This window comes from Erythrolamprus reginae, chromosome 3, assembly GCF_031021105.1.
Source record: "Erythrolamprus reginae isolate rEryReg1 chromosome 3, rEryReg1.hap1, whole genome shotgun sequence".
Taxonomy (NCBI): domain Eukaryota; kingdom Metazoa; phylum Chordata; class Lepidosauria; order Squamata; family Dipsadidae; genus Erythrolamprus; species Erythrolamprus reginae.
In genome coordinates, this window is record NC_091952.1 from 83639196 (window position 1) to 83662055 (window position 22860).

The 22860-nt window shown below is 39.3% G+C and overlaps 2 protein-coding genes across 5 annotated transcripts in view; one reads left to right on the top strand and one right to left on the bottom strand.

Moving 5' to 3' along the window:
- Nucleotides 1-22860, bottom strand: part of DOCK7 (dedicator of cytokinesis 7) — a 170803-nt gene that overhangs the window by 77921 nt on the left and 70022 nt on the right. For all 4 annotated transcript variants that reach the window (XM_070746052.1, XM_070746051.1, XM_070746050.1 and 1 more), the window contains exons 15-16: nucleotides 4167-4284; nucleotides 3470-3540 (exon numbers count right to left, since the gene is read on the bottom strand). In XM_070746052.1, the coding sequence (XP_070602153.1) occupies nucleotides 3470-3540; nucleotides 4167-4284 (189 nt within the window). The remainder of the gene's footprint in view (nucleotides 1-3469; nucleotides 3541-4166; nucleotides 4285-22860) is intronic.
- Nucleotides 7208-21567, top strand: ANGPTL3 (angiopoietin like 3). The gene is made up of 7 exons (XM_070746053.1): nucleotides 7208-7754; nucleotides 11174-11284; nucleotides 12233-12335; nucleotides 14187-14300; nucleotides 14775-14870; nucleotides 17233-17505; nucleotides 20746-21567. The coding sequence occupies exons 1-7, from the start codon at nucleotides 7269-7271 to the stop codon at nucleotides 20925-20927; spliced, it is 1365 nt and encodes a 454-aa protein (XP_070602154.1). The 5' UTR covers nucleotides 7208-7268; the 3' UTR covers nucleotides 20928-21567.

The window sequence follows — 22860 nt, forward strand, 5'->3', positions numbered from 1 at the left end:
AAAGACATTTCACTTCCTAACCCAGAAGCTTCTTCAGTTCTGATTGAATAGAACTTGAAGAAGATGATTGAAGAAACTTCTTGGATGAGAAGCGAAATATCTTCAAGGAAAAACAAAGTCCAGTTGCCTTTTGAAAAAGTATCTTTGGGACTGCAACAGACAATTTTCCAACAATTCCAAAGTCATGCTGGCAATAGATCATGAAGTTACACGCGGCATTCTGCAATCCCAAAATCAGTTTTAGAGATTATTTAAAACAGTTTCCGAGCCAAACCTCCTGCTGGTAGATCATATGGCCTCTTTGGGATTCTTGCCAAACAAAAACTTCCCCGTGAAACAAACCTAATCTTGGCAGTTCTCCCTCTCTGAGGATAAAGTGCTCTCTCTGACCTAGGAGAGAAATCCCAAAAAATCTTGCAGTCCCTGGAAGACTCTTTCAAGGAGCTAAGGACTGTAGTTTTAATTGCTTAGGCTCCATCCCCCAGTTTTCAAAATACAGTGGTACCTCATGATACGAACCCCTCGTCTTACGAACAACCCGAGATACGAACCCAGGGTTCAGAATTTTTTTGCCTCTTCTTACGAACTTTTTTCTTCTTACGAATCCGCCGCCACCGCCGCCGAGAAGCCCCACCGCCCGGCTGTCGCTTTTTGAAACAGCCGGGGGGCTTCCCACCGTCCTCCTGAACCCAAACGCCAAACCCGAACTTCCGGGTTCGGCGTTCGGGAGGCTGCTGGGAAGCACCCCCGGCTGTTTCAAAAGGTGACAGCCGGGCGGCGGCGTTTTTTTGCGTTTTTTTTTTCCGTTGCACGGATTAATAGATTTTACATTGTTTCCTATGTAAAACAATGTTTCGTCTTATGAACTTTTTGTCTTACGAACCTCCCCCTGGAACCAATTAGGTTCGTAAGATGAGGTATTACTGTATTGTATTATATTAGTTAAAGAGAAACTTTTCAGATAAAATGTCAAAAGAAAGAAAGATAATTTCCTATTTTAAGTTTTTAAATTTTTTTTCTATCGGTTGATACATTTTCTCTACATTTATCTACATTTCTGTTTACTTAGGTAACACTCCCTACCTCAGAAGATACTATAAGGCTTTTAAATGCACTCAATACTACACGATGATAGGTTCACTCCTAGGTTTTTCTCCAGCTCTTGCTCACATAAATAAATATTTCATTGATTTGTTCTACCAATAAATGTTCTGCTTTCCTCAGCCTCCTAATCATGTGCAAAGCGACAAAAGGGCTTCTATTCTTTTTCATGTGATATCACATATGCAGAAGATGTGATCTCTCTGGGTGCACAAAACATAAATTCAGAAATTCAGACAATCATGATTACGAAATTATGAAACGCAAAAGGGTACAAACATGATGAGAGATACAAACAGATACTTGCAGTCATGGGCTCCTGTCCCCACATGGGGGGGAACGCCATACAGGCAGCGGAAATGGCCCAGGGCCGGCAGATTTCTGGTGAAAATTGCAGGTTTTTTGCTTCTGCGCATTCGTGGAAGCAAAAAATACGGGTGAAAATAGCTGAAATCTCACTTATGCCCACAAGATTTCGGCTATTTTTGATGTTTTTCGCTTCCCCGCAATACACGGAAGCAAAAATATAGGTGAAAATAGTCAAAATCTCACGAGATTTGGCTTGCTGAGCATGCGCAGAAGCCAAATTTCACGCTAAGTGCTTGCATGCATGTGTCAGAAGTGTGTGTGCCTGCGCCGGCCACCGAGGACCGCCTGGGTAGCAATTTAAGTGGCTGCCTGCCACTAGATACATATATTTAGTTCTCCAATTACAACCATCTGTTCAGCAACTATTCAAAGTTACAGGGTAGCTCTGGTCCTCAAAATTACCACCATTGCATCATCCCCATGGTTAAGTGATCAAAATTAGGGTGTTTGGTCTCCAGGGGCACCTCAGTTGCCTCCATCTGCCTAACTCTTCCACATCAGTTTCCGGTCACAATTCAAAGTGTTGGTTATGACCTATAAAGCCCTTCATGGCACCGGACCAGATTATCTCAGGGACCGCCTTCTGCTGCACGAATCCCAGCGACCAGTTAGGTCCCACAGAGTGGGTCTTCTCCGGGTCCCGTCAACTAAACAATGTTGCTTGGCGGGGCCCAGGGGAAGAGCCTTCTCTGTGGCGGCCCTGGCCCTCTGGAACCAACTCCCCCCAGAGATTAGAATTGCTCCCACCCTCCTTGCCTTTCGTAAGCTTCTTAAAACCCACCTCTGCCGCCAGGCATGGGGGAACTGAGATACTCTTTCCCCCTAGGCCTTTACAATTTTATGCATAGTATGTCTGTATGTATGTTTGGTTTTACAATAAGGGTTTTTAACTGTTTTAATATTGGATTGTTACATGCTGTTTTACTACTGTTGTTAGCCGCCCCGAGTCTCCGGAGAGGGGCAGCATACAAATCCAATAAAATCAAAATCAAATCAAATCTTAGCTCTTTTGACCACCCTGTGCTCTGTTGATTCTGCCAGTCTACACTTGCTGGCCCTCCCATGCCCTGCTATCTTTGCTGCCTCCAACTGACTTTCATTATCATTTGCAGTCACTTTTGCTGAACTCTGCATGCGCTTGTCTTTTGCAAGGCAGCTCCTGGCTATGCTGGATCTTTTTCCCTTGTCCAAATCCCACGTGGCCTTATCACATGGGGCCTTCTCAACAAGTTTTGGAAGGCAAGTACTCATAAGGTGACTCTAGCAGCATCAATACTAAAGACTTTTAGCTGAGCCCTTCTTTCATATTGGTACATCTAGGACCTTCTTTCATGCCTCTGCCTTCTAAAAAGCCAAACGCAATTTGGATATGAGATCGGTAAAACGTCTGGAAGAAGGCCTGGAACAGCCAGCAGCTGTCTTGCAAAGATCAGGCTGAGAGTGGCTAATCAACAACTGGAGGAGGATAGCAAAGGTCAGACATGGACAACAAGATTGGGAAGGAGTTGGGCCAGACAAGTAAAGATGGCAGAATGTAATACAGCAAAAAGGTCAGAGATCTGGGGGAAATAGGAGGATGGGAGGAATTGAAGAGGAGGTAGTCCCTTATTTTACCAAGACTTAGGGTTGGGAGGAACCAATTCAGGAAAGGCTTAACTTGAGATGGATCTTAGCTAATGATCAGTGGGATATGGCTAACAATGGCAATTGGGATTCCTGGGATTGCAGTCATTAACGTGGCATCAGGGTTTACAACTGCATCCCTTAGCGACAGAAATTCCCGTCCTAATTGCCATTGTGATGCAAGGACTATCTGCATTTGGCTAAACAACTGCAGACTTTCTGCTTCATTATAATCAAAAGTATGAAATTCTTGTAATCCCGAGATCATTTTTGTAATATATGAGTGCAGAAGATATTTTATTTCTGGTCTCACAATATTATATACAGTGTCAATAAAAATAAAAAAATTGCTTTTCAGAAAGTTTCTGCTTTTTACCTGTTATGGTAAACAACAGCTGTATAAGCTTCTTTTGAAAATTCAGCACAGCTAGATTTTCCAAAGATTACCTGTAAAAACAAAATGATCAAATGTATTTTCTTTATTCTTCAGAACTGGAAATTTTACTGGCAAAATGAATATCAAGATACCTATTTACCCAGAATATATTTACAACCTTGATAAATATGATTCAGTTTAAATACTGACGTTAAAAATAAATATATAAATACTGACTTGTTAAAAAATAAATACAGAAATAGTTATTAATATTTCAAAAGAAAATTGATTGTTTATGTCTGCTGCATACTTTGTGGAGTGAGCTTTGTGCGGAAGTTTGTAATTATTACTCATTTAATCACCAAATGAGTCAGTCGCTTACAAGGGTTCAAATGCCATAAATAGTAAAACCAAAATCAGATAAAACTTGGATCACAAACATTTCAGCAAGTTAACCCTGTTAAGTTACAAGCAGAAAAGTGCAAAAATAACGCAAAAGTTTACAAAATGAAATAAAGTTAAGGAACAAATTCTCGAATAACTCAAATGTCTGAGAACCAGTGATCCAGTCTAATTCTGGACCAGCAGGAGTCCCAGCCTGATATAGCACAACATGCGCATCTAATGTACAAAACATAGAACAGATAATTTACACATCAAAACCAAAATGGAACAAACACACACAAAAACAGCATACCGGCATTGCATTGCTTGGATCTTCTCCAAACATAAACTGCACTTTTACAGTAATATTCCGAGCAGATCCTTGGCGATTGGCAAAGTTAAGGCTTTGTGGATAAACATAGAGAAGATTTCTATAAAAAAGAGAAAAAAGTGTAAAAATTACATAGTGACTAGGTCCATGAGGGCGAACCTATGGCACGCATGCCACAGGTGGCAAGCGGAGCCATATCGGAGGGCACACAAGACTTTGCACTGTGTCAGCTCCAGCTGATTTTCCGCCTTGGGAAAGGCCATTTCGCCCTCCAGCCTGAAGCCCTGGAGGCAAAAAAAATAATAATCACCCAATGGACACATCAGAGGTTCAGAAAAACGCACTTCCGGTTTGCCATTGTGCTGTTTTTTACACTCTGAAGGGTTCAAGGAAGCTTCCCGAAGCTCCGGAGTGCAAAAAACAGAACTATGGGCAAATCAGAAGTGTTTTTTCCGAACATCCGGTTTACCTGTGGTGCTGTTTTTTGCACTCTAAGCAAAAAGCTTTTCTGAGTATAAAAAACAGCACAATGGCAAACAAGAAGAGCATTTTCCTGAACTTCCGGTTTGCCTGTTTGGGCATTTTTTTTCACATAACAGGCTTCAGTAAGTCTGTGCGCATGCGCAAGGGGTACACATGCATGGGAGGAGTGAACGGGTGTGGGAACGAGCATGCATGCTAGCACACCCACATACACCCTTTTGGCATGCGAAACAAGAGGTTCGCCATCACTGGACTAGGTTATATTTATTTATTTATTTATTTATTTTATTAGATTTGTATGCCGCCCCTCTCCGTAGACTCGGATATATGAGACATCTGGGGCTGATGAATGATAAAACCATGCATCAAATAATAGGAGATGGAAACTACTAAGCCAGAGATAATAAAAAACTGCAGGGACAAATAAAAGTTAGCTGACACATAAGCCTGTAATTAGTTAACTAATTAGGACCCCATGAAATCAATGGGGTAAATTAGGGACAACTTAATTCTTATTGATTTCAATGTGAACTAAGCATAGCTAACTTTGATTTATTCTTAGGTTCTATTTCCAGGTATCTGCTGAACGGGGAGAAGGATAAAAATTGACCACCATTGATAAAAGCTGGCAGTGATAGAGTTACACTTATTTTATGAATCTGTGTTTCTCTTAAATTAACACACAGATTTAAATCTACAACAATGATGACACAGCCCTCTCCTTATTTCCATTATAAACATCTATTTGTTTATTTGTCCATAGTTAAGCTTTGATACATGCCTTTTCTGTGAATTATTTCATTCCATAATACGTACAGTGTACAAATCAAACTTGTCCTATTTAATCCATAATATCAAAAGAGAGAAAATTTTATCTTCTGAAATTAGGCTGGAACTTTAGTAATCTTTATATTCAACATTCATGTATTAGCTTAAAAAGCTGTACGGATAGAATATTACAGTGAGTATTGGAGTTTCTAGGACAGAATGGTATGGAACACATTGGAAATCTCCTAGAATTGTGATGGCAAATCTATGGCAGAACCTATGGCAGAACCAATGGAGCCATATTGATGAGCACACAAGCTCAGGTCCGGCGCACATGCACAGGCCGTCCAGCTGATTTTTGGGCCTTCTGGGCCCACTGGGAATCGGGAAACAGCTCTTTTCAGCCTCCAGAGGGAATGGGGAAGTCCCGTTTTCGCCCTCCCCAGAATCCTAGAAAGGCTCCGAAGCCTGGAGAGAGAGAAAAACAAGCATGTGATAGCGTACCAGGAGTGGAGGGCATCATGCGCTCATGCATGGGGAGGCCTGTAGAATTATGGGTGTGGGCAGCATGTGCGTGCCTCCCTGAGCGCCCCCCCCCCAATTTGGCACGTGAACCAAAAAAGATCCGCCATCACTGTCCTAGAATTTCAAATCAGATAGGAAAATTAGTATTTTTTTAAAAAAAACCTCCTTGTGATGTTTCCATCTTTCTTGAAAAAATTGCCAATTCTGTTGCTGTTTGAAGTACACACTTCTCATGTAACATTAACAAAAGCCAGATCTCACTGTTTTGTTTTTAAAATAACCCTGTTTTTAACATATACCCTGTTTCCCCAAAAATAAGACACCCCTGAAAATAAGACACAGGAGAGGTTTCGTAGAATTGTCTAATACAAGGCATCCCCCAAAAGTAAAACATTGGGGACATAAACTGTAGTTTTAAATATGGTAGGGGGCAGTGTTCCCTCTAATATCCTGTTCCAAATAACCATAGGCATAGGAATCTATATAATCTGTCAGAATAATTTTACTGTATATATTTTACAATTTAATAATTATAAGCTAGACTAGTAATTGGCGGCATTGATAGTGCTTGATATATATTGCTTCTATTTATTAAATTTTTGATTGATAGACATAAGAGTCCCAATTTACCATACTTAAAGCTTATTATAAATTAATTGTTTAGTGGAAGACTTAATTCTTCTTCACTGAAAAAAAAAATAAGACATCCCCTGAAAATAAAACGTAGCACATCTTTGGGAGCAAAAATTAATATAAGACGCTGTCTTATTTTCAGGGAAACAGGGTAGTTTTATTAACTCTCATTTGCTGAATAATAGATGACCAGGTCCAGTCAAGATAATTATATCCATATTTGAAGCAAAAATAGGGTTTGAGGAGTCTCACTAATTACCAGTATATATCCCAAAGATGTGGATCGCTGCTCCTGTACTTCATTCCAAATTGCTCAAAGCTTTCAAAGTTAAAATAGCACAGCTGGCATAATATGTGTGCCATGTAAACTGACAGCCACACTCAAGTTGCCAAGTTCGATATCAATTGAACGTTCCAAGTCATCTTTAAAGGTAAGCCTTATTTACACTTAGCATAACATTTGCTATCAGGAAATGTACATCAGATGGGCTCAAAGAGTCTAAACAGGACACAGGTTACATTCGTTCAGGTTTAATTATCAACTACCTCAACTTGATTTTTTTTTTTTAGAACTGAACATGCTATATGTATTTATAGGCATACTAGAACTCTCCCAGACAAAGACAAACAGCAAAGGGAGATATTTCTTTCTGAACTAGAACAAGCAGAAAGAACATGAAAATTATTCTAGTATTGGTCTTTATGATTTCTCTAGTAATTTCAGGTAGACTAGACGATCATCTGGAATCAGCAACTCCTGAGCCCAAGTCAAGGTTTGCTATGTCTGATGATGTGCATTTGCTAGCCACTGGACTACTCCAGCTTGGGCGTGGCCTCCAAGACTTTGTGATCAAAACCAAAACCCAAATGGACGACATCTTTCAAAGGCTTAACATTTTCGACCAATCTTTCTCCGAGATCTTCCAACAAACCAATGAAATGAAAGAAGAAGAGCAGCGGTTGAAAAAAGCCACAAGTACATTGCAAGCAACGGAGGAAGCGATGAGAAATGTATCTTTGCAGCTTAATTCCAAATTAGACGTCCTTTCCATCGAGAAGATTCAACTGAAGAATAAAGTTGGGGAACTTGAAGGAAAAATAATTGAACTCGTACAGACCCAGCTTGATATCCATGAGCCAAGAGAAATTGCCTCACTTAAAGTAAGTAGAAATGAAACATACTGAGTGTTGCCAAAGTAAATTGTATTCTGTGCAATAACTCAAAAAGATTTAGTCATTCCTGTTGCTGCTGGACTAACAGTGCTGCATTTTAAGGAATGAAACCAGCTTTTTTCTGGTTTCTCTTCAGATCGTATAAATCTTTCGCCCTTTTACTAAAACCAGCTTTTTTCTTAATATAATATAATATAATATAATATAATATAATATAATATAATATAATATAATATAATATAATATAATATAATATAATATAATATAATATAATATAATATAATAATTTATTAGATTTGTATGCCGCCCCTCTCCGAAGACTGCTTAATGCTGCTTAATTGTGCTTTGAATGCTACCCATAGCCATTAAGGAAATGTGTAGCATGTAAAAAGTCTTTAAAATAATCAATAAAATAATGACTGTTTCTTGAAATAAATTTGCTCGGATAGTTTTCCTTATTAACATATGTACAGGTTACTATTTTTATTTTCACAGTTTGGCTTAATTGTGAATATTTAGAGTAAAAGAAGTAATTAACAAGTGATAGTTTTATGCCAAAAAGAAACTGAATAGTAAAGTTAGCAAACTGCCTTTTCCTTCACCCTATAACAGTGATGGCGAACATATGGCACAGGTGGCACAGGTGGCACGCGGAGCCATATCTGCTGGCACGCAAGCTGTTGCCCTAGCTGAGCTCAAACGTGCATGTGTGTGCTGGCCAGCTGATTTTTGGCTCACACAGAGGCTCTGGGAGGGCATTTTGGCTTCCAGAGTGCCTCCGGGGGGATAGGGGAGGGTGTTTTTACCCTCCCCCAGCTCCAGGGAAGCCTACTGGGCCCATCAAGTTGGGAAATAGGCCATTTCCAGCCTTCAGAGGGCCTCTGGGGGTGTGGGAAGCGGTTTCCGCCTCCCCAGACATTGAATTATGGGTGTGGACACTCACACATGCACGATAGTGCACACACACACTCTTTTGGCACCAAAGGAAAAAAAAAGGTTTGCCATCACTGCCCTATAATATTAATAGCTATATGCTTTTTCAATAATCCATTTGTATAGTTCATAAAGAAGAAATTGACATTCCTTCAATTTTACAAACCTATAGCTCTATTCCAGGCATAATAATTGCATCTTAAAGTTGTCAATCTGATTTTATATACTGCAGTTGGTTAATAAAATTTGAAAGATAACATTTGCTTAACTCTACAGCAAGCATCAAGAATACATTTTTGTGATACAGCATAATCACGGTACATGTACTGATATCTTAGCCATCAGCTGAAATAGACTAAAACTGTAGTTTCAATTCCCATATCATACTGTTTACTGCTCTGAAATGTGAAAAAGTTGCTGAAAACTGGACATATAAATACATAAAAACAATGCTTCTGGATTTTGTGGACAACTTTTTAATATGCTTATCAAATTCAGTCACCAACCATTGAAGCAGAAGAAGGGGAGGCTGATAGATTTTGTGTTGAAATTAAAAAGAATAGAATATTTAAGCAACAGGCTGGAGACTTGAGTGCCAAAGTTGGAAATACTAAGGAGAAAAAATATAATTGGAGTGAATGACCAAGGAAAGAAAAATGAAGCAGAACAATTTATCCATTTCTGGCAATCCAACGATTTCTTTATCATCAGAGTCTTCAAATCAAAATGATATTTATATACATGGTTATCTATAGGATAAACCTATATGCGGGTCAACAAACAACAGTGAGAACTGTACACGGAACCACTGATTGATTCAAAATTGGGAAAGGAGTCCGACAAGGGTGTATACTGTCGCCCTGCCTATTTAATCTATACACAGAGCACATCATGAGAAAGGCGGGCTAGATGACTCAAAAATTAGAATTAAGATTGCCGGGAGAAATATCAACAACCTCCAATATGAAGATATTACCACTCTAATGGCAAAAAATGAAGAGGAACTAAAGCTGCAGGTGAGGAAAGTGCAAAAGTTGGCTTGAAACTCAACATTAAAAACCTAAGATCTCTGTCCCTCTCAATTCCTGCCAAATAGATGGGGAAGAAATCAAGGTAGTGACAGATTTTATTTTCCTGGGCTCCAAGATCACCGCAGATGGGGTCTGCAACCAAGAAATTAAAGGCGCTTGCTCCTGGGGATGAAAGCTATGACAAATCTAGATAGCATACTAAAAAGCAGAGACATCACTGCCAACAAAAGTGCATATAGTCAAGGCTATGGTTTCCCCTGTTGCAATGTATGGCTGTGAAAGTTGGACCATAAGGAAGGTTGAGCACCAAAAATTGAGGCCTTTGAACTATGTGCCTTGGACTGCAAGGCGATCAAACTGGTCAGTCCTAGAGGAAGTCAACCCTGACTGCTCTTTCTGGCAAGAAAAAAAGAGAAAAAAAACAAGGAAGAAAAAATTTCAAGAAGAAACTCTCTATGAATTATTAGACAATACAGGAAGCAAGGCAATACAGGTTTGCCTTTCATAAACTCCTTAAAACCCAACTCTGCCGTCAGGCATGGGGGAACTGAGATATCTCCCCTTGCCTATGTAGTTTTATGTATGGTATGTTTGTGTGTATGCTTTTTAAATAATGGGTTTTTAGACTTTTAATATTAGAGTTGTTATTTTAGAATTTTAATATTAGAGTTGTTATTTTAGAATTTTAATATTAGATTTATTACTGTATATTGTTTTATTACTGCTGTGAGCCGCCCCGAGTCTGCGGAGAGGGGTGGCATACAAATCTAATAAATAATAATAATAATAATAATAATAATAATAATAATAATAATAACAACAACAACAACAGTAATAATCAATACAAATTGAATTGGGGGGGAAATATTTGCAGGAAAAAAGAGAACGAAAGAGAAGGAAATGAAACAAAATCAATAATGAAAAGGGAAATATATAAGGAAGTGGGTTTCATTCTTCATTACAAGTATAAACAAGTCTAGTAACTATTCATCCATTATGTGGAAAAAGTACAGTGATTTTGGTAGAAATGAGTGGAAAGATGGGCAGCAGAAAACCTATTTGTTTGTTTGTTTATGTATTATTTAATTAGACTTCTATGCCGCCCTTCTCCACCAACTCAGGGCGGCGTACAACGTAATTGGAGAAATGGAAGTCCAATGTGCATTTTTAAACATGGACCCAATGATGGATATATTTAATGGATTTTTGAGATCTGGTATAAGGATTTCTGAATGGATTGGGATTGCCAAACATTTATTAAAACATAAGGCAATCTTGGAGAAGCACTTCTGATTTGGCAAAAAAAACCACTAGGTAATATCTGGCTAAGCTCTTGTGTAACATCTCTGCTGCATACATTACTGCAAAAAGTAATATGAAGACATTTTATGCTTCAGATTATGATCCTTTAGGTTTAAGACATTGTTTTTGCTTTCCATATAGAATTTTGTTGAACAGCAAGATGGCCACCTCAAACACCTTCTCAAAATTGTTCAACTGCAACATGCTCAGCTCACAAAACAGCAAGAGCAAATACAGGACCTGGAGGAAAAGGTAAAATTGTTGAATATTAATGGTCATCTCTAATCTAGAGGCAATTTCAATGGGTTAGATGACATATAAGAAGGAAAGAAAACTCTAGCTTCCAGAAAGTTTTTATACATTAACTTTAGATCAGCCAAAAAACCTCCAAAGTACAACTATTTAGGGAGCCAAGGTCTAACTGTATTTGAATTAGCCATATTTAATGTGAGAATGCAAAAGATTCTTATGCATGTTTAAGTCTTATTGTGTTCAAATGAGTTTCATCAGAAGGTATGTTTAGCATTGCAGATTTCATTTTGTGTGTAACACAAGAGGATTCAATGACTGGGCTCATACATCATGCAAGTTATAATTTGGTTTGTTTGATCAACAAATTATGTAAATTCAGTCACTGTCTAGGTAAATTATGGTTTATGGATTAGCATGTGTATACCATCCATGCAGCTCTTGAAAAAAAGTCTAGTGTTTTCTAATTGAAAGAATTTACTGCTCATTGTATTGGTTGAAAGAACTTGTCTTAATTTGCCAGATTTGGGCTGCAAATATTTGAACAACTACTATAGATGGTAGCAAGGTTAGTTTTTGCCCTAAAATGATTGTGTTTAACTTCTTCACATGATATGGTTGATACTGCTGTCTCCAGTCAAAGATAATTTTTTTCCATGGTGTTTTTTTTCTTTCTGGTAAGTTTTCCTTGGAAGAAGACATAGCTTTCATCATTCAAGCACGTAGCTTCATAGTTTTATATCACAATTACTATATGTAACATAGGTGGTCAGAACAGACATATTCAAGCATTTTTGTCCCCCAATTTTTTCTTGGCCTACGAAGATTTATCCGCTCCTCCTAGTCCAACCCTGGTGCATTCATAATTTGAACTTCAAACTGTTCGGTGGACAGGTAACCTGTTTTACCAAATGAAGTACAGATGTAGAAGTAATTTCTTTCTATTTTCAGATGAACAGTCCCAATTTTCAAGAGGACTCACCATTATTTTCTGCGAAGGAAGATGACAGACATCCTAAACTGAAAAAAAAGGCTAAAAATAGCAATTCTAGAGGTAGATCTGCTTATGGATATTTTTAAAAGTAATTCTAGCGTTTGGAATACAGCACTATTTTAAAATACTGTTCTGGTGCATGCTTTGATAGCAATAGTATGAAGGTAAGAAACATATTTTATTATGCTTATTATTCTTCCAACAACACTAAAAATCATTTTATTTAAGAATAAAGGTGAGATATAAAATAAAATGTTGTCTCTTACCTAAAATCTCCTAAAATAAAATTAAGGGTTCTTGTTAGTCCTTTCCTCCAAAATAAGGCATTCATTCAATCTTCCATGATTCTCTTAATGAAACAGCGATACTAGCTTCTAGCTATTTTCTATTCTAGAAAATAGATCTTTAAAATCCTGAATGGTGTATTGTTTTCTATTCATGACGATGAACATTATTTTGTCAGCCAGTAATGGCTTCTTCAGATTTTTTAAAAAGCTCGTACTTCTGTTACAGTGGCACATTATCTTCTCTCTGGTTCCCTTTCAAATGCCTTTGATTTTTACGAGTAATCTAGATTTCAATGACTCTTTATCTTCATATTATGTGACCAAAATACTGAAGGTTTAGCTCTTTTAGGGCTTCCAGAAAGCAATCTGGTTTCACATCATCTTGAACTGAATTATTTGATCTTACAAAGAGGCATTTTCAACAATTTTCTCCAGCACCATAAAGAATCTAGGGCATTGCTAAGAGAAAGATGAGAGACAGGAGACGGAACAATGCAAAAGAGCTGAAGGCCACTATTGAAGCATCCTGGTCTTCCAGGGCCAAAGACTGATAGGAATACAGGCTTCCATGCCAGGCCACATTGAGGCAGTAATTGCTGCAAAAGAGGCCCAAACCAAGTACTAAGTACATATGCATGCTTATACTTTTCAGAGGTCCGCTATTGTTCTATTTTAACACCTTGCCCCACCCAATGAATGAATGTGTGATGGATAATGGATGAATGTGTTGTTAACTTTTAATTATGGGGATTTTAATATGTAATGTTATTTAGATTTCTACATGCTGTGAACTGCCCTGAGTCCCAGGAGAAAGGCGGCATAGAAATCAATCAAACAAGCAAACAAACAAACCTTGTTTTATTGATCGCATATAACATTCTAATTTTCTGAGATGAAGGGTTTGCGTTTTTCATGAGCTGATTTCGTAATCATCTCATTCATTCATTCATTCATTCATTTATATGCCACTCACTCCATGAGAAGTAATCGTGAATTATGACAAATCACCGCTTGAACTACCTTGCCTTGCATATGAGTCTTTCTCCATATATTACATTTCATCTTTTAAGTTGTGTTACTGAAATAAGTGAACTTTTGCATGATACTCTGATTTTTCGAGTTTCCCTTGTCTGACAAAGAACCCAGATAATCCTGATTTATTTTAGATACAGGTAATTCTGTCAGAACAGTATGATTCAGTTTTATTAAATGTAGCAAATTTTTATACTACGGTATTTAAAACTAAACACATGTTGATTACCTTGATGACCTTGGAAAAATTTTGTGCTTGGATTTTGTTAACTGGAAAAAAAATGTTTATTTATTTTTTGTTAATTTGCAGAATTTTAGTCAGTGACCTTAATAAAGAACTAATTAACTGGACCCAATGTTAAAAATAATGGATACAATATTCCCTCCATCACTTCCACCTTTGAAATTTCTAATCTCAAGAGTATATGTGAATGTCATTTTCATAAGTCTATATTAATTTCCAAATTTAAAAAAACCTTAAATAGATTCAAATTTTGTTTAAATGTCTGCTAAAAAAATTATATATATTCTGAAAAATTGAATATATCGACATACCTAAATATTTACTTCCCTAAATTTCTGCCTCTTTTAGGTAATGCTACTGATTGTACTTGGATTTACAACACAGGAGAAAGATCTAATGGCATTTATTCTATTAAGCCCAATGGATCCAAAGCATTTAATGTATATTGTGAAATGAAAGGAGGTATGGCTTGTTACATTAGCAGTCTTCTTTTTTAAAACTAATTCTTACCTTCTGCAAAATGCTGACTTCCTCATATATTTCTTTATTAAACAAACTTGCTGTCACTACTCCTATTTGCTGAGAATGTAATTTTAATCAAATAATGAGTTATCAATGAAGTATTTAGATTTTTAACTACAATTGGTTGGTTATTTTAGAAAATATGTAAATCATTAAGTGACTGTTTAATTCGGTTAGGCAAACACATATTATAATTATCTCTGAATAGAAAACAAAATTGGATAGATTGAAGTTCATGCCGAAATGCAAAGTCAGTCAACCTAATAATTTTTTTTGTTAAATTGTGCCCCAGTTTTCTCCATACGATCTGATATACAGCATTCACACAGAGAGATAATATATATTTTGCAAGCTCTAAAAATGATTTAAAACAATCAAATGGTTGTATTAATAATTTATCATCTTCATCCACAGAAAACCCATGGACAATTATTCAGAAGAGATCCGATGGATCAGTAGATTTCAACCAAACTTGGGAGAGCTATATAGATGGGTTTGGTAATCTTGATGGTAAATACATTTTCCAGTTTAGTCAAAATAACATGTATGGTTTGTTGACTATAGTTTTTGAAAGGGAGATAAAAATCCTGGACAGTGGTAAATGTGATTCCTTATTTGGTCTCAATGGTTGGTCTCAAAATTGTTTTCCCTCCCTTCAATCTTGTATATTTAAATTCCTAAGCAAAGGACAGCAGTCATATCAATTATTACAAGCACATTTAAATAGATTTGATTTTAACAAGTCCATATCTAGTTAGTCATAAATGTAGATTTTAATGGATTCTATTAATGTACACGCTACAAATATTTTTGGAAGAGGAATCCATGCAATTTGTTTAGTTACTGTCTAAGATTTTCAGTGAGAAAAATGGAATGTTAGGATTTAACACTTATTCCCCCTGGAAAAAGAACAAAAAAAGTGAAAATATTCTGGAAGCTGGCTCATCAAAAACAAATTTCAAATTAGAAAGATCTGCAACATGTACACGAGCAAGATTAAAGGCATATACATTATAATCTTAATGGCCAGTATGCAACATAAAAGAACAATAAATTAATGGAGGATAATTTCAGTGAAATTCCTTATATGTTTTTTTAAGTTGCAAGATTGTTGTCCTTGCTGTAGCAGACTCATTCTTCTCAAAACTTTGTTTTGTTAAGAAATGTTTTTGTGTTTCTCTTAAACATGCTTGTTCAATGAGGTTTACATCTCAGGTTTATGCTATATACTGTCCACTTAAAATGCTAAAGTTATGTGTTTCATAATGTTGTAAATGAAACTACCCAATATTCATTTAAAGGTACAGTGATACCTCGTCTTATGAACCCCTCATCATATGAACTTTCCGAGATACGAACCCAGGGTTTAAGATTTTTTTGCCTCTTCTTCTGAACTATTTTCACCTTACGAACCCAAGCCGCCGCCACTGGGATGCCCCACCTCCGGACTTCTGTTGCCAGTGAAGCGCCCGTTTTTGTGCTGCTGGGATTCCCCTGCAGCATCGCAAAAACACGGAAGTCCAGAGGTGGGGTTTCCCATGGAGGAGAGCCTCAGGGGAATCCCAGCAGTGCAAAAACGGGCGCTTCGGCTGGCAAAAGGGGTGAGTTTTGGGCTTGCACGCATTAATCGCTTTTCCATTGATTCCGATGGGAAACACTGTTTCATCTTACAAACTTTTTACCTTACGAACCTCGTCCCAGAACCAATTAAATTCGTAAGACAAGGTATCACTGTATTTTCCCCTCAAGGATTATAATATACTGATAAAAAATAAATAAAGAGAACACTCAAATAACACATCCTAGATCCGAATGAATGAAATATTCTCATTGAATACTTTGTTTTGTACAAAAATGAATGTGCACAACAGCATGTGAAATTGATTGTCAATCAGTGTTGCTTGCTAAGTGGACAGTTTGATTTCACATAAGTTTGAGTTATATTGTGTTGTTTAAGTGTTCCCTTTATTTTTTTGAGCAGTGTATATATTTATATATACCACTTGCTTCACTTTATATATATACTTTATTTCACTTTTATATACTATATTTTTCGGACTATAAGACACACTTTTTTGTATCCCAAAAGGGGATGAAAATGTGTGTGCATCTTATAGACCGAATATTGCAAACCCCTGCTCACCCACTGGCCATTTATTGGGCTCCGCACACACCCTTTTCAGGCCTTTTTCACCCCATTTTGAGGTTTTTGGACCATTTGGGGGGCTTTTTTCCTAGCCTGTTTTTAGGCTTCTTTCAGGTCATTTTCAATGTTTTTTTCAGGCCATTTTCAAGGTTTCTTTCAGGCCATTTTTGAAGGTTTTTTGGGGGGTGCTTTTGATGCTTTTTTCAGACCCCACCTCCCTAAACAAACAGGCTGAAAAAAGCCTCAAAAACAGTCCAGAAGCCTCAAGATCATCCAGAAAAAAAACCCTCAAGAACAGGCCAAAAAAGCCCCCCAAAATGGGCTGGAAAAAACCTTGAAAATGGGCAGAAAAAAAGCTGGAAAAGGACCGCCCAAAAGGCCCAAAAATGGGATACACTGAAACCTTTTTTGTTGTTGATGTCTTCAAAATTTAGGTGTGTCTTATAGTTCAAAAAATACAGTACTTTATTTAAGAATGCTTCTTTATCCTCCTGTGCAGACTTTTTCAAAATCTTTTTCTATCTATACATAGTTTTAGTTTCCTGCTTTATTGTTCATTGATGAATATTGTAAAGGGATAAGTTTTTTGAAAGTGATACAAAGTTCAAGGACTTCCAAGTTTCAAGATGACTGTGTACTTCATCCAATTCTCAAATCAAGCACTAAAGCTTGCATCTTCCTCTTGGATCTGCCTTAATTGTTCTGTTTGTCCACTTGTATTTTCAGGAGAATTTTGGCTGGGCCTTCAAAAGATCTATTCCATTGTAGATCAAGCTGACTACATTCTGCGTATTGAGCTTGAAGATTGGAGAACTAACAAACGTTATATTGAGTATACATTCAAAATGGGAGGTCCAGACACAGATTATGCACTCTTTCTCTCTAGGATTACTGGAAATATTCCAAATGCTCTACCTGAACAGAAAGAAATAAAATTTTCTACTAAAGATCATAGCAACAGCACTGAAAGAAAACTTAACTGTACAGAAAGTGACTCAGGTAGATATTTTCTGTATATGCCAGTGTTTTAACTTTTCTTATAATCTGGGAAAAAAGTAGCAGAGAGTAAGATTTTCATAAATGTACTATGCTGAGAATAAAACATTAATAATATAGTATTATAAAAGAGAGAGAGGAAGGAAGGAAGGAAGGAAGGAAGGAAGGAAGGAAGGAAGGAAGGAAGGAAGGAAGGGACAAGAAGCAAATGAAGGGAAAAATCAAAGAGTTTAGATGAAAGAGGATTAAATGTCCCTTTAGTTTTAAAAAAAGTTGATTGCATGTAAAATTCTAGTACATAATAGAAAATCCAATGTTAGTGATGGCGAACCTTTTTTGCTTTGTATGCCAAAAGGGTGTGTGTGCGTGCACATGCCCACAATCCTCCCCTCCGCCTACGCATGCACACACATCCGTGCTGCCCCGAGCATGCATACATTCGTCCCCATGCATGCATGCACAGGCCTCACTGAAGCCTGGGACACAAAAAAAGGCCAAATGGGCAAACCAGAAGTTCACAAAAACACACTTCCGGTTGGCCATTGTGCTGTTTTATGCACTCAAGAGGGTTCAGGGAAGCTTCCTGAAGCCCCAGAGCGCAAAAAATAACCCAATGGGCAAACGAGAAGTTTGGAAAATGCATTTCCAGTTTGCCTGCTGGGTGTTTTTTTGCACTCCGGGGCTTCCCTGAACCCTCCAGTGTGCAAAAAAAAAGAGAGAGAGAGAGAGAACAACAACAAACCAGAAGTGTGTTTTCCAAACTTCCAGTTTGTCTATTGGGTGGGGGTTTTTTGCACTCCAGGGCTTGAGGGAAACTTCCCTGAAGTGTCGGGAGGGTGAAACGGCCTTTCCCAAGGCCAAAAATCAGCTGGCCAGGACACGCATGGGCACTGGAGCTGACATAGGGCAATATCTCGCATGCCTTCTGATATGGCTCCGCGTGCCACCTGTGGCATCCATGCCATGGTTTCGCCATCACGTTCATATCCTGTTTCACATAACTTTCCACAGATTTGATATCCAATATAATATCCAATTATATTATGTTACATTGTCTATCAGCACAGAAAGCTTTCCTGAACATTATCCTAAAGTTTTCCTGAACATGCAATTGACTCCAGATAACCTGGTTAGAAAAGGTTTCCTTCAAAATACAGTTGCTGTCATCATTGCCATCACTATGACCAAAGACCATATTAGCTGGGGCCAGAGATGGGCTGCTAAGGTGGAATGGTGATGTGTGCCCGCCCCCATGGCTCTGAGTGCTAGCGGAGTCCAGTGCAATTCTGCTACTGCACCTGTGCTGGTAGCAGAATTGTGTGCGGAGAAACAGGTGCGTCCGTGTTTCTATGTGGTTTTTTGCTTCCACGTATGCGCAGAAGCAAAAAACCATGCCGAAACATGGGCGCACTTACGTCTCCGTGCACAATTCTGCTACCGGCACAGGTGCAGTAGCAGAATTGCGTTGGACTCCGCTAGCACTCAAAGGTCCGGGGGTGAGCACACCTCTGCTTGGGACTATGAGAATTGTAACCCTCAACTTATCCCCACCCTCGTTAAATAAACTGCTATTAAAGCTGGACATTTGTGGGAATCCCAGACCTACAGAACAACCGTCTAGTTATCTTAAAAGATTTTATTTACTAACCATGGTTAATATATGAGGTTAATACAGTGGTCCCCCGATCATTGCGAGGGTTCCGTTCCAGGACCCCTCGCAATGATCGGTTTTTCGCGAAGTAGCGCTGCGGAAGTAAAAACACCATCTGCGCATGCGCAGATGGTGTTTTTACTTCCGCCGCAGCAGCGAGGAGCCGAAGATTGGGGTTTCCCCACCGCCCACGCAAACTCCTCGCTGCCGCTCGCCCGCCCTTCGCCCGCCCACGCCGTTCGCTCGCGCCGCTTCCCAGCTGAGTCCTGAAGCCAATTCGCTTCAGGACTCAGCTGGGAAGCGGCGCGAGTAAACGGTGTGGGCGGGCGAAGGGCGGGCGAGCGGCGGGCGTGCGGGCAGGCAGGTGGCGGACAAGCCGTTCGCTCGCGCCGCTCGCTCGCGCCGCTTCCCAGCTGAGTCCTGAAGCCAATTCGCTTCAGGACTCAGCTGGGAAGCGGCACGAGCGAACGGCGTGGGCGGGCGAAGGGCGGGTGAGCGGCGGGCGCGCGGGCAGGCAGGCGGCGGACAAGACAAGCGGCGGGCGCGGCAGCAGCGAGGAGTTTGCGTGGGCGGTGGGGAAACTCCTCGCTGATGCCCGCCGCTCGCCCTCCCACCAGCAAGAGGGGGAAGACCCAGGGAAGCCGCCCAGCAGCTGATCTGCCCAGCGCCATCTACGCATGCGTGGCCATAGAAAAAAAGGGTGCGCATGCGCAGATGGTGTTTTGACTTCCGGGTTGAAAAATCGCCATATAGCCGTTTCGCAATGATCGGGATCGCAATACCCGGGGGATCACTGTACAGTGATACCTTGTCTTACAAACTTAATTGGTTCCGGGACGAGGTTCTTAAGGTGAAAAGTTTGTAAGATGAAACAATGTTTCCCATAGGAATCAATGGAAAAGCAATTAATGCGTGCAAGCCCAAAATTCACCCCTTTTGCCAGCCGAAGCGCCCGTTTTTGCGCTGCTGGGATGCCCCTGAGGCTCCCCTCCATGGGAAACCCCACCTCCAGACTTCCCTGTTTTTGCGATGCTGCAGGGGAATCCCAGCAGGGCAATCCCATCATCGCAAAAACGAGTGCTTCGCTGGCAACAGAAGTTCAGAGGTGGGGTTTCCCAACAAAGGGAGCATCAGTGAAATCGCAGCATTGCAAAAACACTGAAGTCCTTGAAACCCCACCTCCGGACCTCTGTGTTTTTGCGATGCTGCGATTTCACTGAGGCTCCCCTCGCTGGGAAACCCACCTCTGGACTTCCGTTGCCAGCGAAGCGCCCGTTTTTGTGCTGCTGGGATTCCCCCTGCAGTATCACAAAAACACGGACATCCGGAGGTGGGATTTCCCATGGAGGGGAGCTTCAGGGGAATCCCAGCAGTGCAAAAACGGGTGCTTCACTGGCAACGGAAGTCCGGAGGCGGAGCATCCCAGCAGCGGCAGTGGGTTTGTAAGGTGAAAATAGTTTGTAAGAAGAGGCAAAAAAATCTTAAACCCCGGGTTTGTATCTTGAAAAGTTTGTATGACGAGGCGTTTGTAAGACGAGGTATCACTGTATATTGGTATATCAATTCAGTGATATTTCTATTATCACCTTCAGGTGGCTGGTGGTACAATGTATGTGAAGAAACAAATCTGAATGGAAGATACAGGTCAAGCTCAAAAGGAAAACTAGAGAGGAAGAAACGAGGACTTTATTGGAAGCCTCAGAAAGGAAAATCTTATCTTCTCAAGTCAACCAAACTGATGATATATCCTACAGATTTTGAAACATTTGACTGAACGTTATCAAAGTTTACCTAAGAAGTTGCAAGCTACTTCAGTCAGAATCTAGTGACAGCCCTTTCTGGTATACAAAGAAAATCATATTAAGAATGTAATCAAACCATAATAATCGTGTTTCTTTGGATCTATATCTCAGTGTGCTTTGTCCTGCTCCATATGCTCAAAATACAAGCAGAGCTTTGCTGTTAGACAAGGATAATTTTCCTTGAGGGCCAGTTTAGTAGAATATTTCTTAGTATCAATGCTACCTCAAGAAAGGAAGGGACACCTTCCTTGGAACAAGATTTTGGCTTACAGAGGGAAGGGAAATCGCCACTGCTTCACTTCTGTGAAGTGTGGGATAGGGGGGAAAAAGATTTTATCTTGCAAGAAATGTCTAATCAGACAAGGAATCACTATTTTCATTTTTGCCAAGGATAGAAGTGGTCTCTATTCACTTCTTTGGCAGAGATCAAGCAGTGTGTTTTCAAACAAGTGGGGGAGGGACTTGCCAACAGCAATATTAATGCTTTAGGCATAGGGGAAGCTGTTTTTCTCCTCTATTTAGTTTAATGCTTTATTTCAGTTCTCTAAAGCAAAATGTGGGCATCTTTTTTGCATCTGGGAGCCACAGAGGGAGATTTTTAACAAAAGAAAATAGGAATGTGAAGTTTGGCAGAGGCTTAACATACCTCTTTTCTTCTCTTATTTTTTTAATGAAACTATTAAAGGATTACAGTGACTGGGGTTGACTATATATGGAATATAGACCACGGATTTTCCAGGTCTTGTTAAGCAGGGTGCAAGGGAGACACCTAAAAGCAGAAGTCATTTAAGGGGCAATATGCAAGTTATGTTGCTCCTAGCTATACAGCTCTATTCATAATATGCCTATACCCCACCATTCATCCAAGTAAGATCTTATGAAATGAATTACATAAATCAAATGAGCCTCATGTTCAAAATGTTCAACTGGAACATGGCCATTGATTCCACCCCGCTGGGACTGTACAACATTGCAAAATAAATCCCTTTATTCATTTTTTCCCCTTACATATAGCAGCCTTTCCTAGCTTTGTGCTCCCTCTCTGTGGTGTCATCAGTAGCGGGTTGCTAGTGTTACGGTAAAGGATGCCGCATTGGTAGCGATCGCTGCACTGCGGGCGCAGCTTCAGTTATCTTGCATGCGTGCATATACCAGCTTGGTTCTGCTTCTATGCATGCACAGGAAGCAAAGACTTGCAAGGGGACACGTGTGCAAGAGATTTTGGCAATTTATTTGCTTCTGCGCATCCGCCAAAGCAAAAAAATCATCAAAATCTTGCACACACGTATGTCCCCTAATGAGATTTTGCTTCCTGTCCATGGGGAGAAGCAAAACCACACTGGAACATGCAAGTACGCACGCAAGGTAACTGAAGCTGCACACACAAAGCACCAATATCAGTGGTAATAGGAATCCGCCCCTGGTCTACATATATTGGGTTCATGTACAGACTGTTTGGGAATCCTGGATTATTGCTCTGACGTTCACTCTGGGAGAAATGTGATGTTCTACATATAAATATCCTAAATATCACCCTGGTGGACATAGCTGTCTAATTTTGTGCCTGTCACTGTGTGCCTAATATTCATCCTCACTTTCCTAATAATGTAAATGCCTTTGTGTGGCTTCTTAAAATTGGCTTCGACTAAGAAGGTAACTTTAAGTAGTTCCTTTTTATTTCAAAGTTGTAAATTATAAATTATTGAGATCACAATACAGATAACTACATTATAGTACAGAATGCTTAACTTGCTTTATGGATTTTTTTGTTGATTGTTGGATAAACCACCACAAATCTGTAAATGAGTTGGTGGTATGTAAGTGGAGTGAATGAAGGAATAAATAAGCAGGCTTTCTGTTAAAATAAAAAAAATGTATGCATTTCTAAAGTTCCTTCCAAATGTG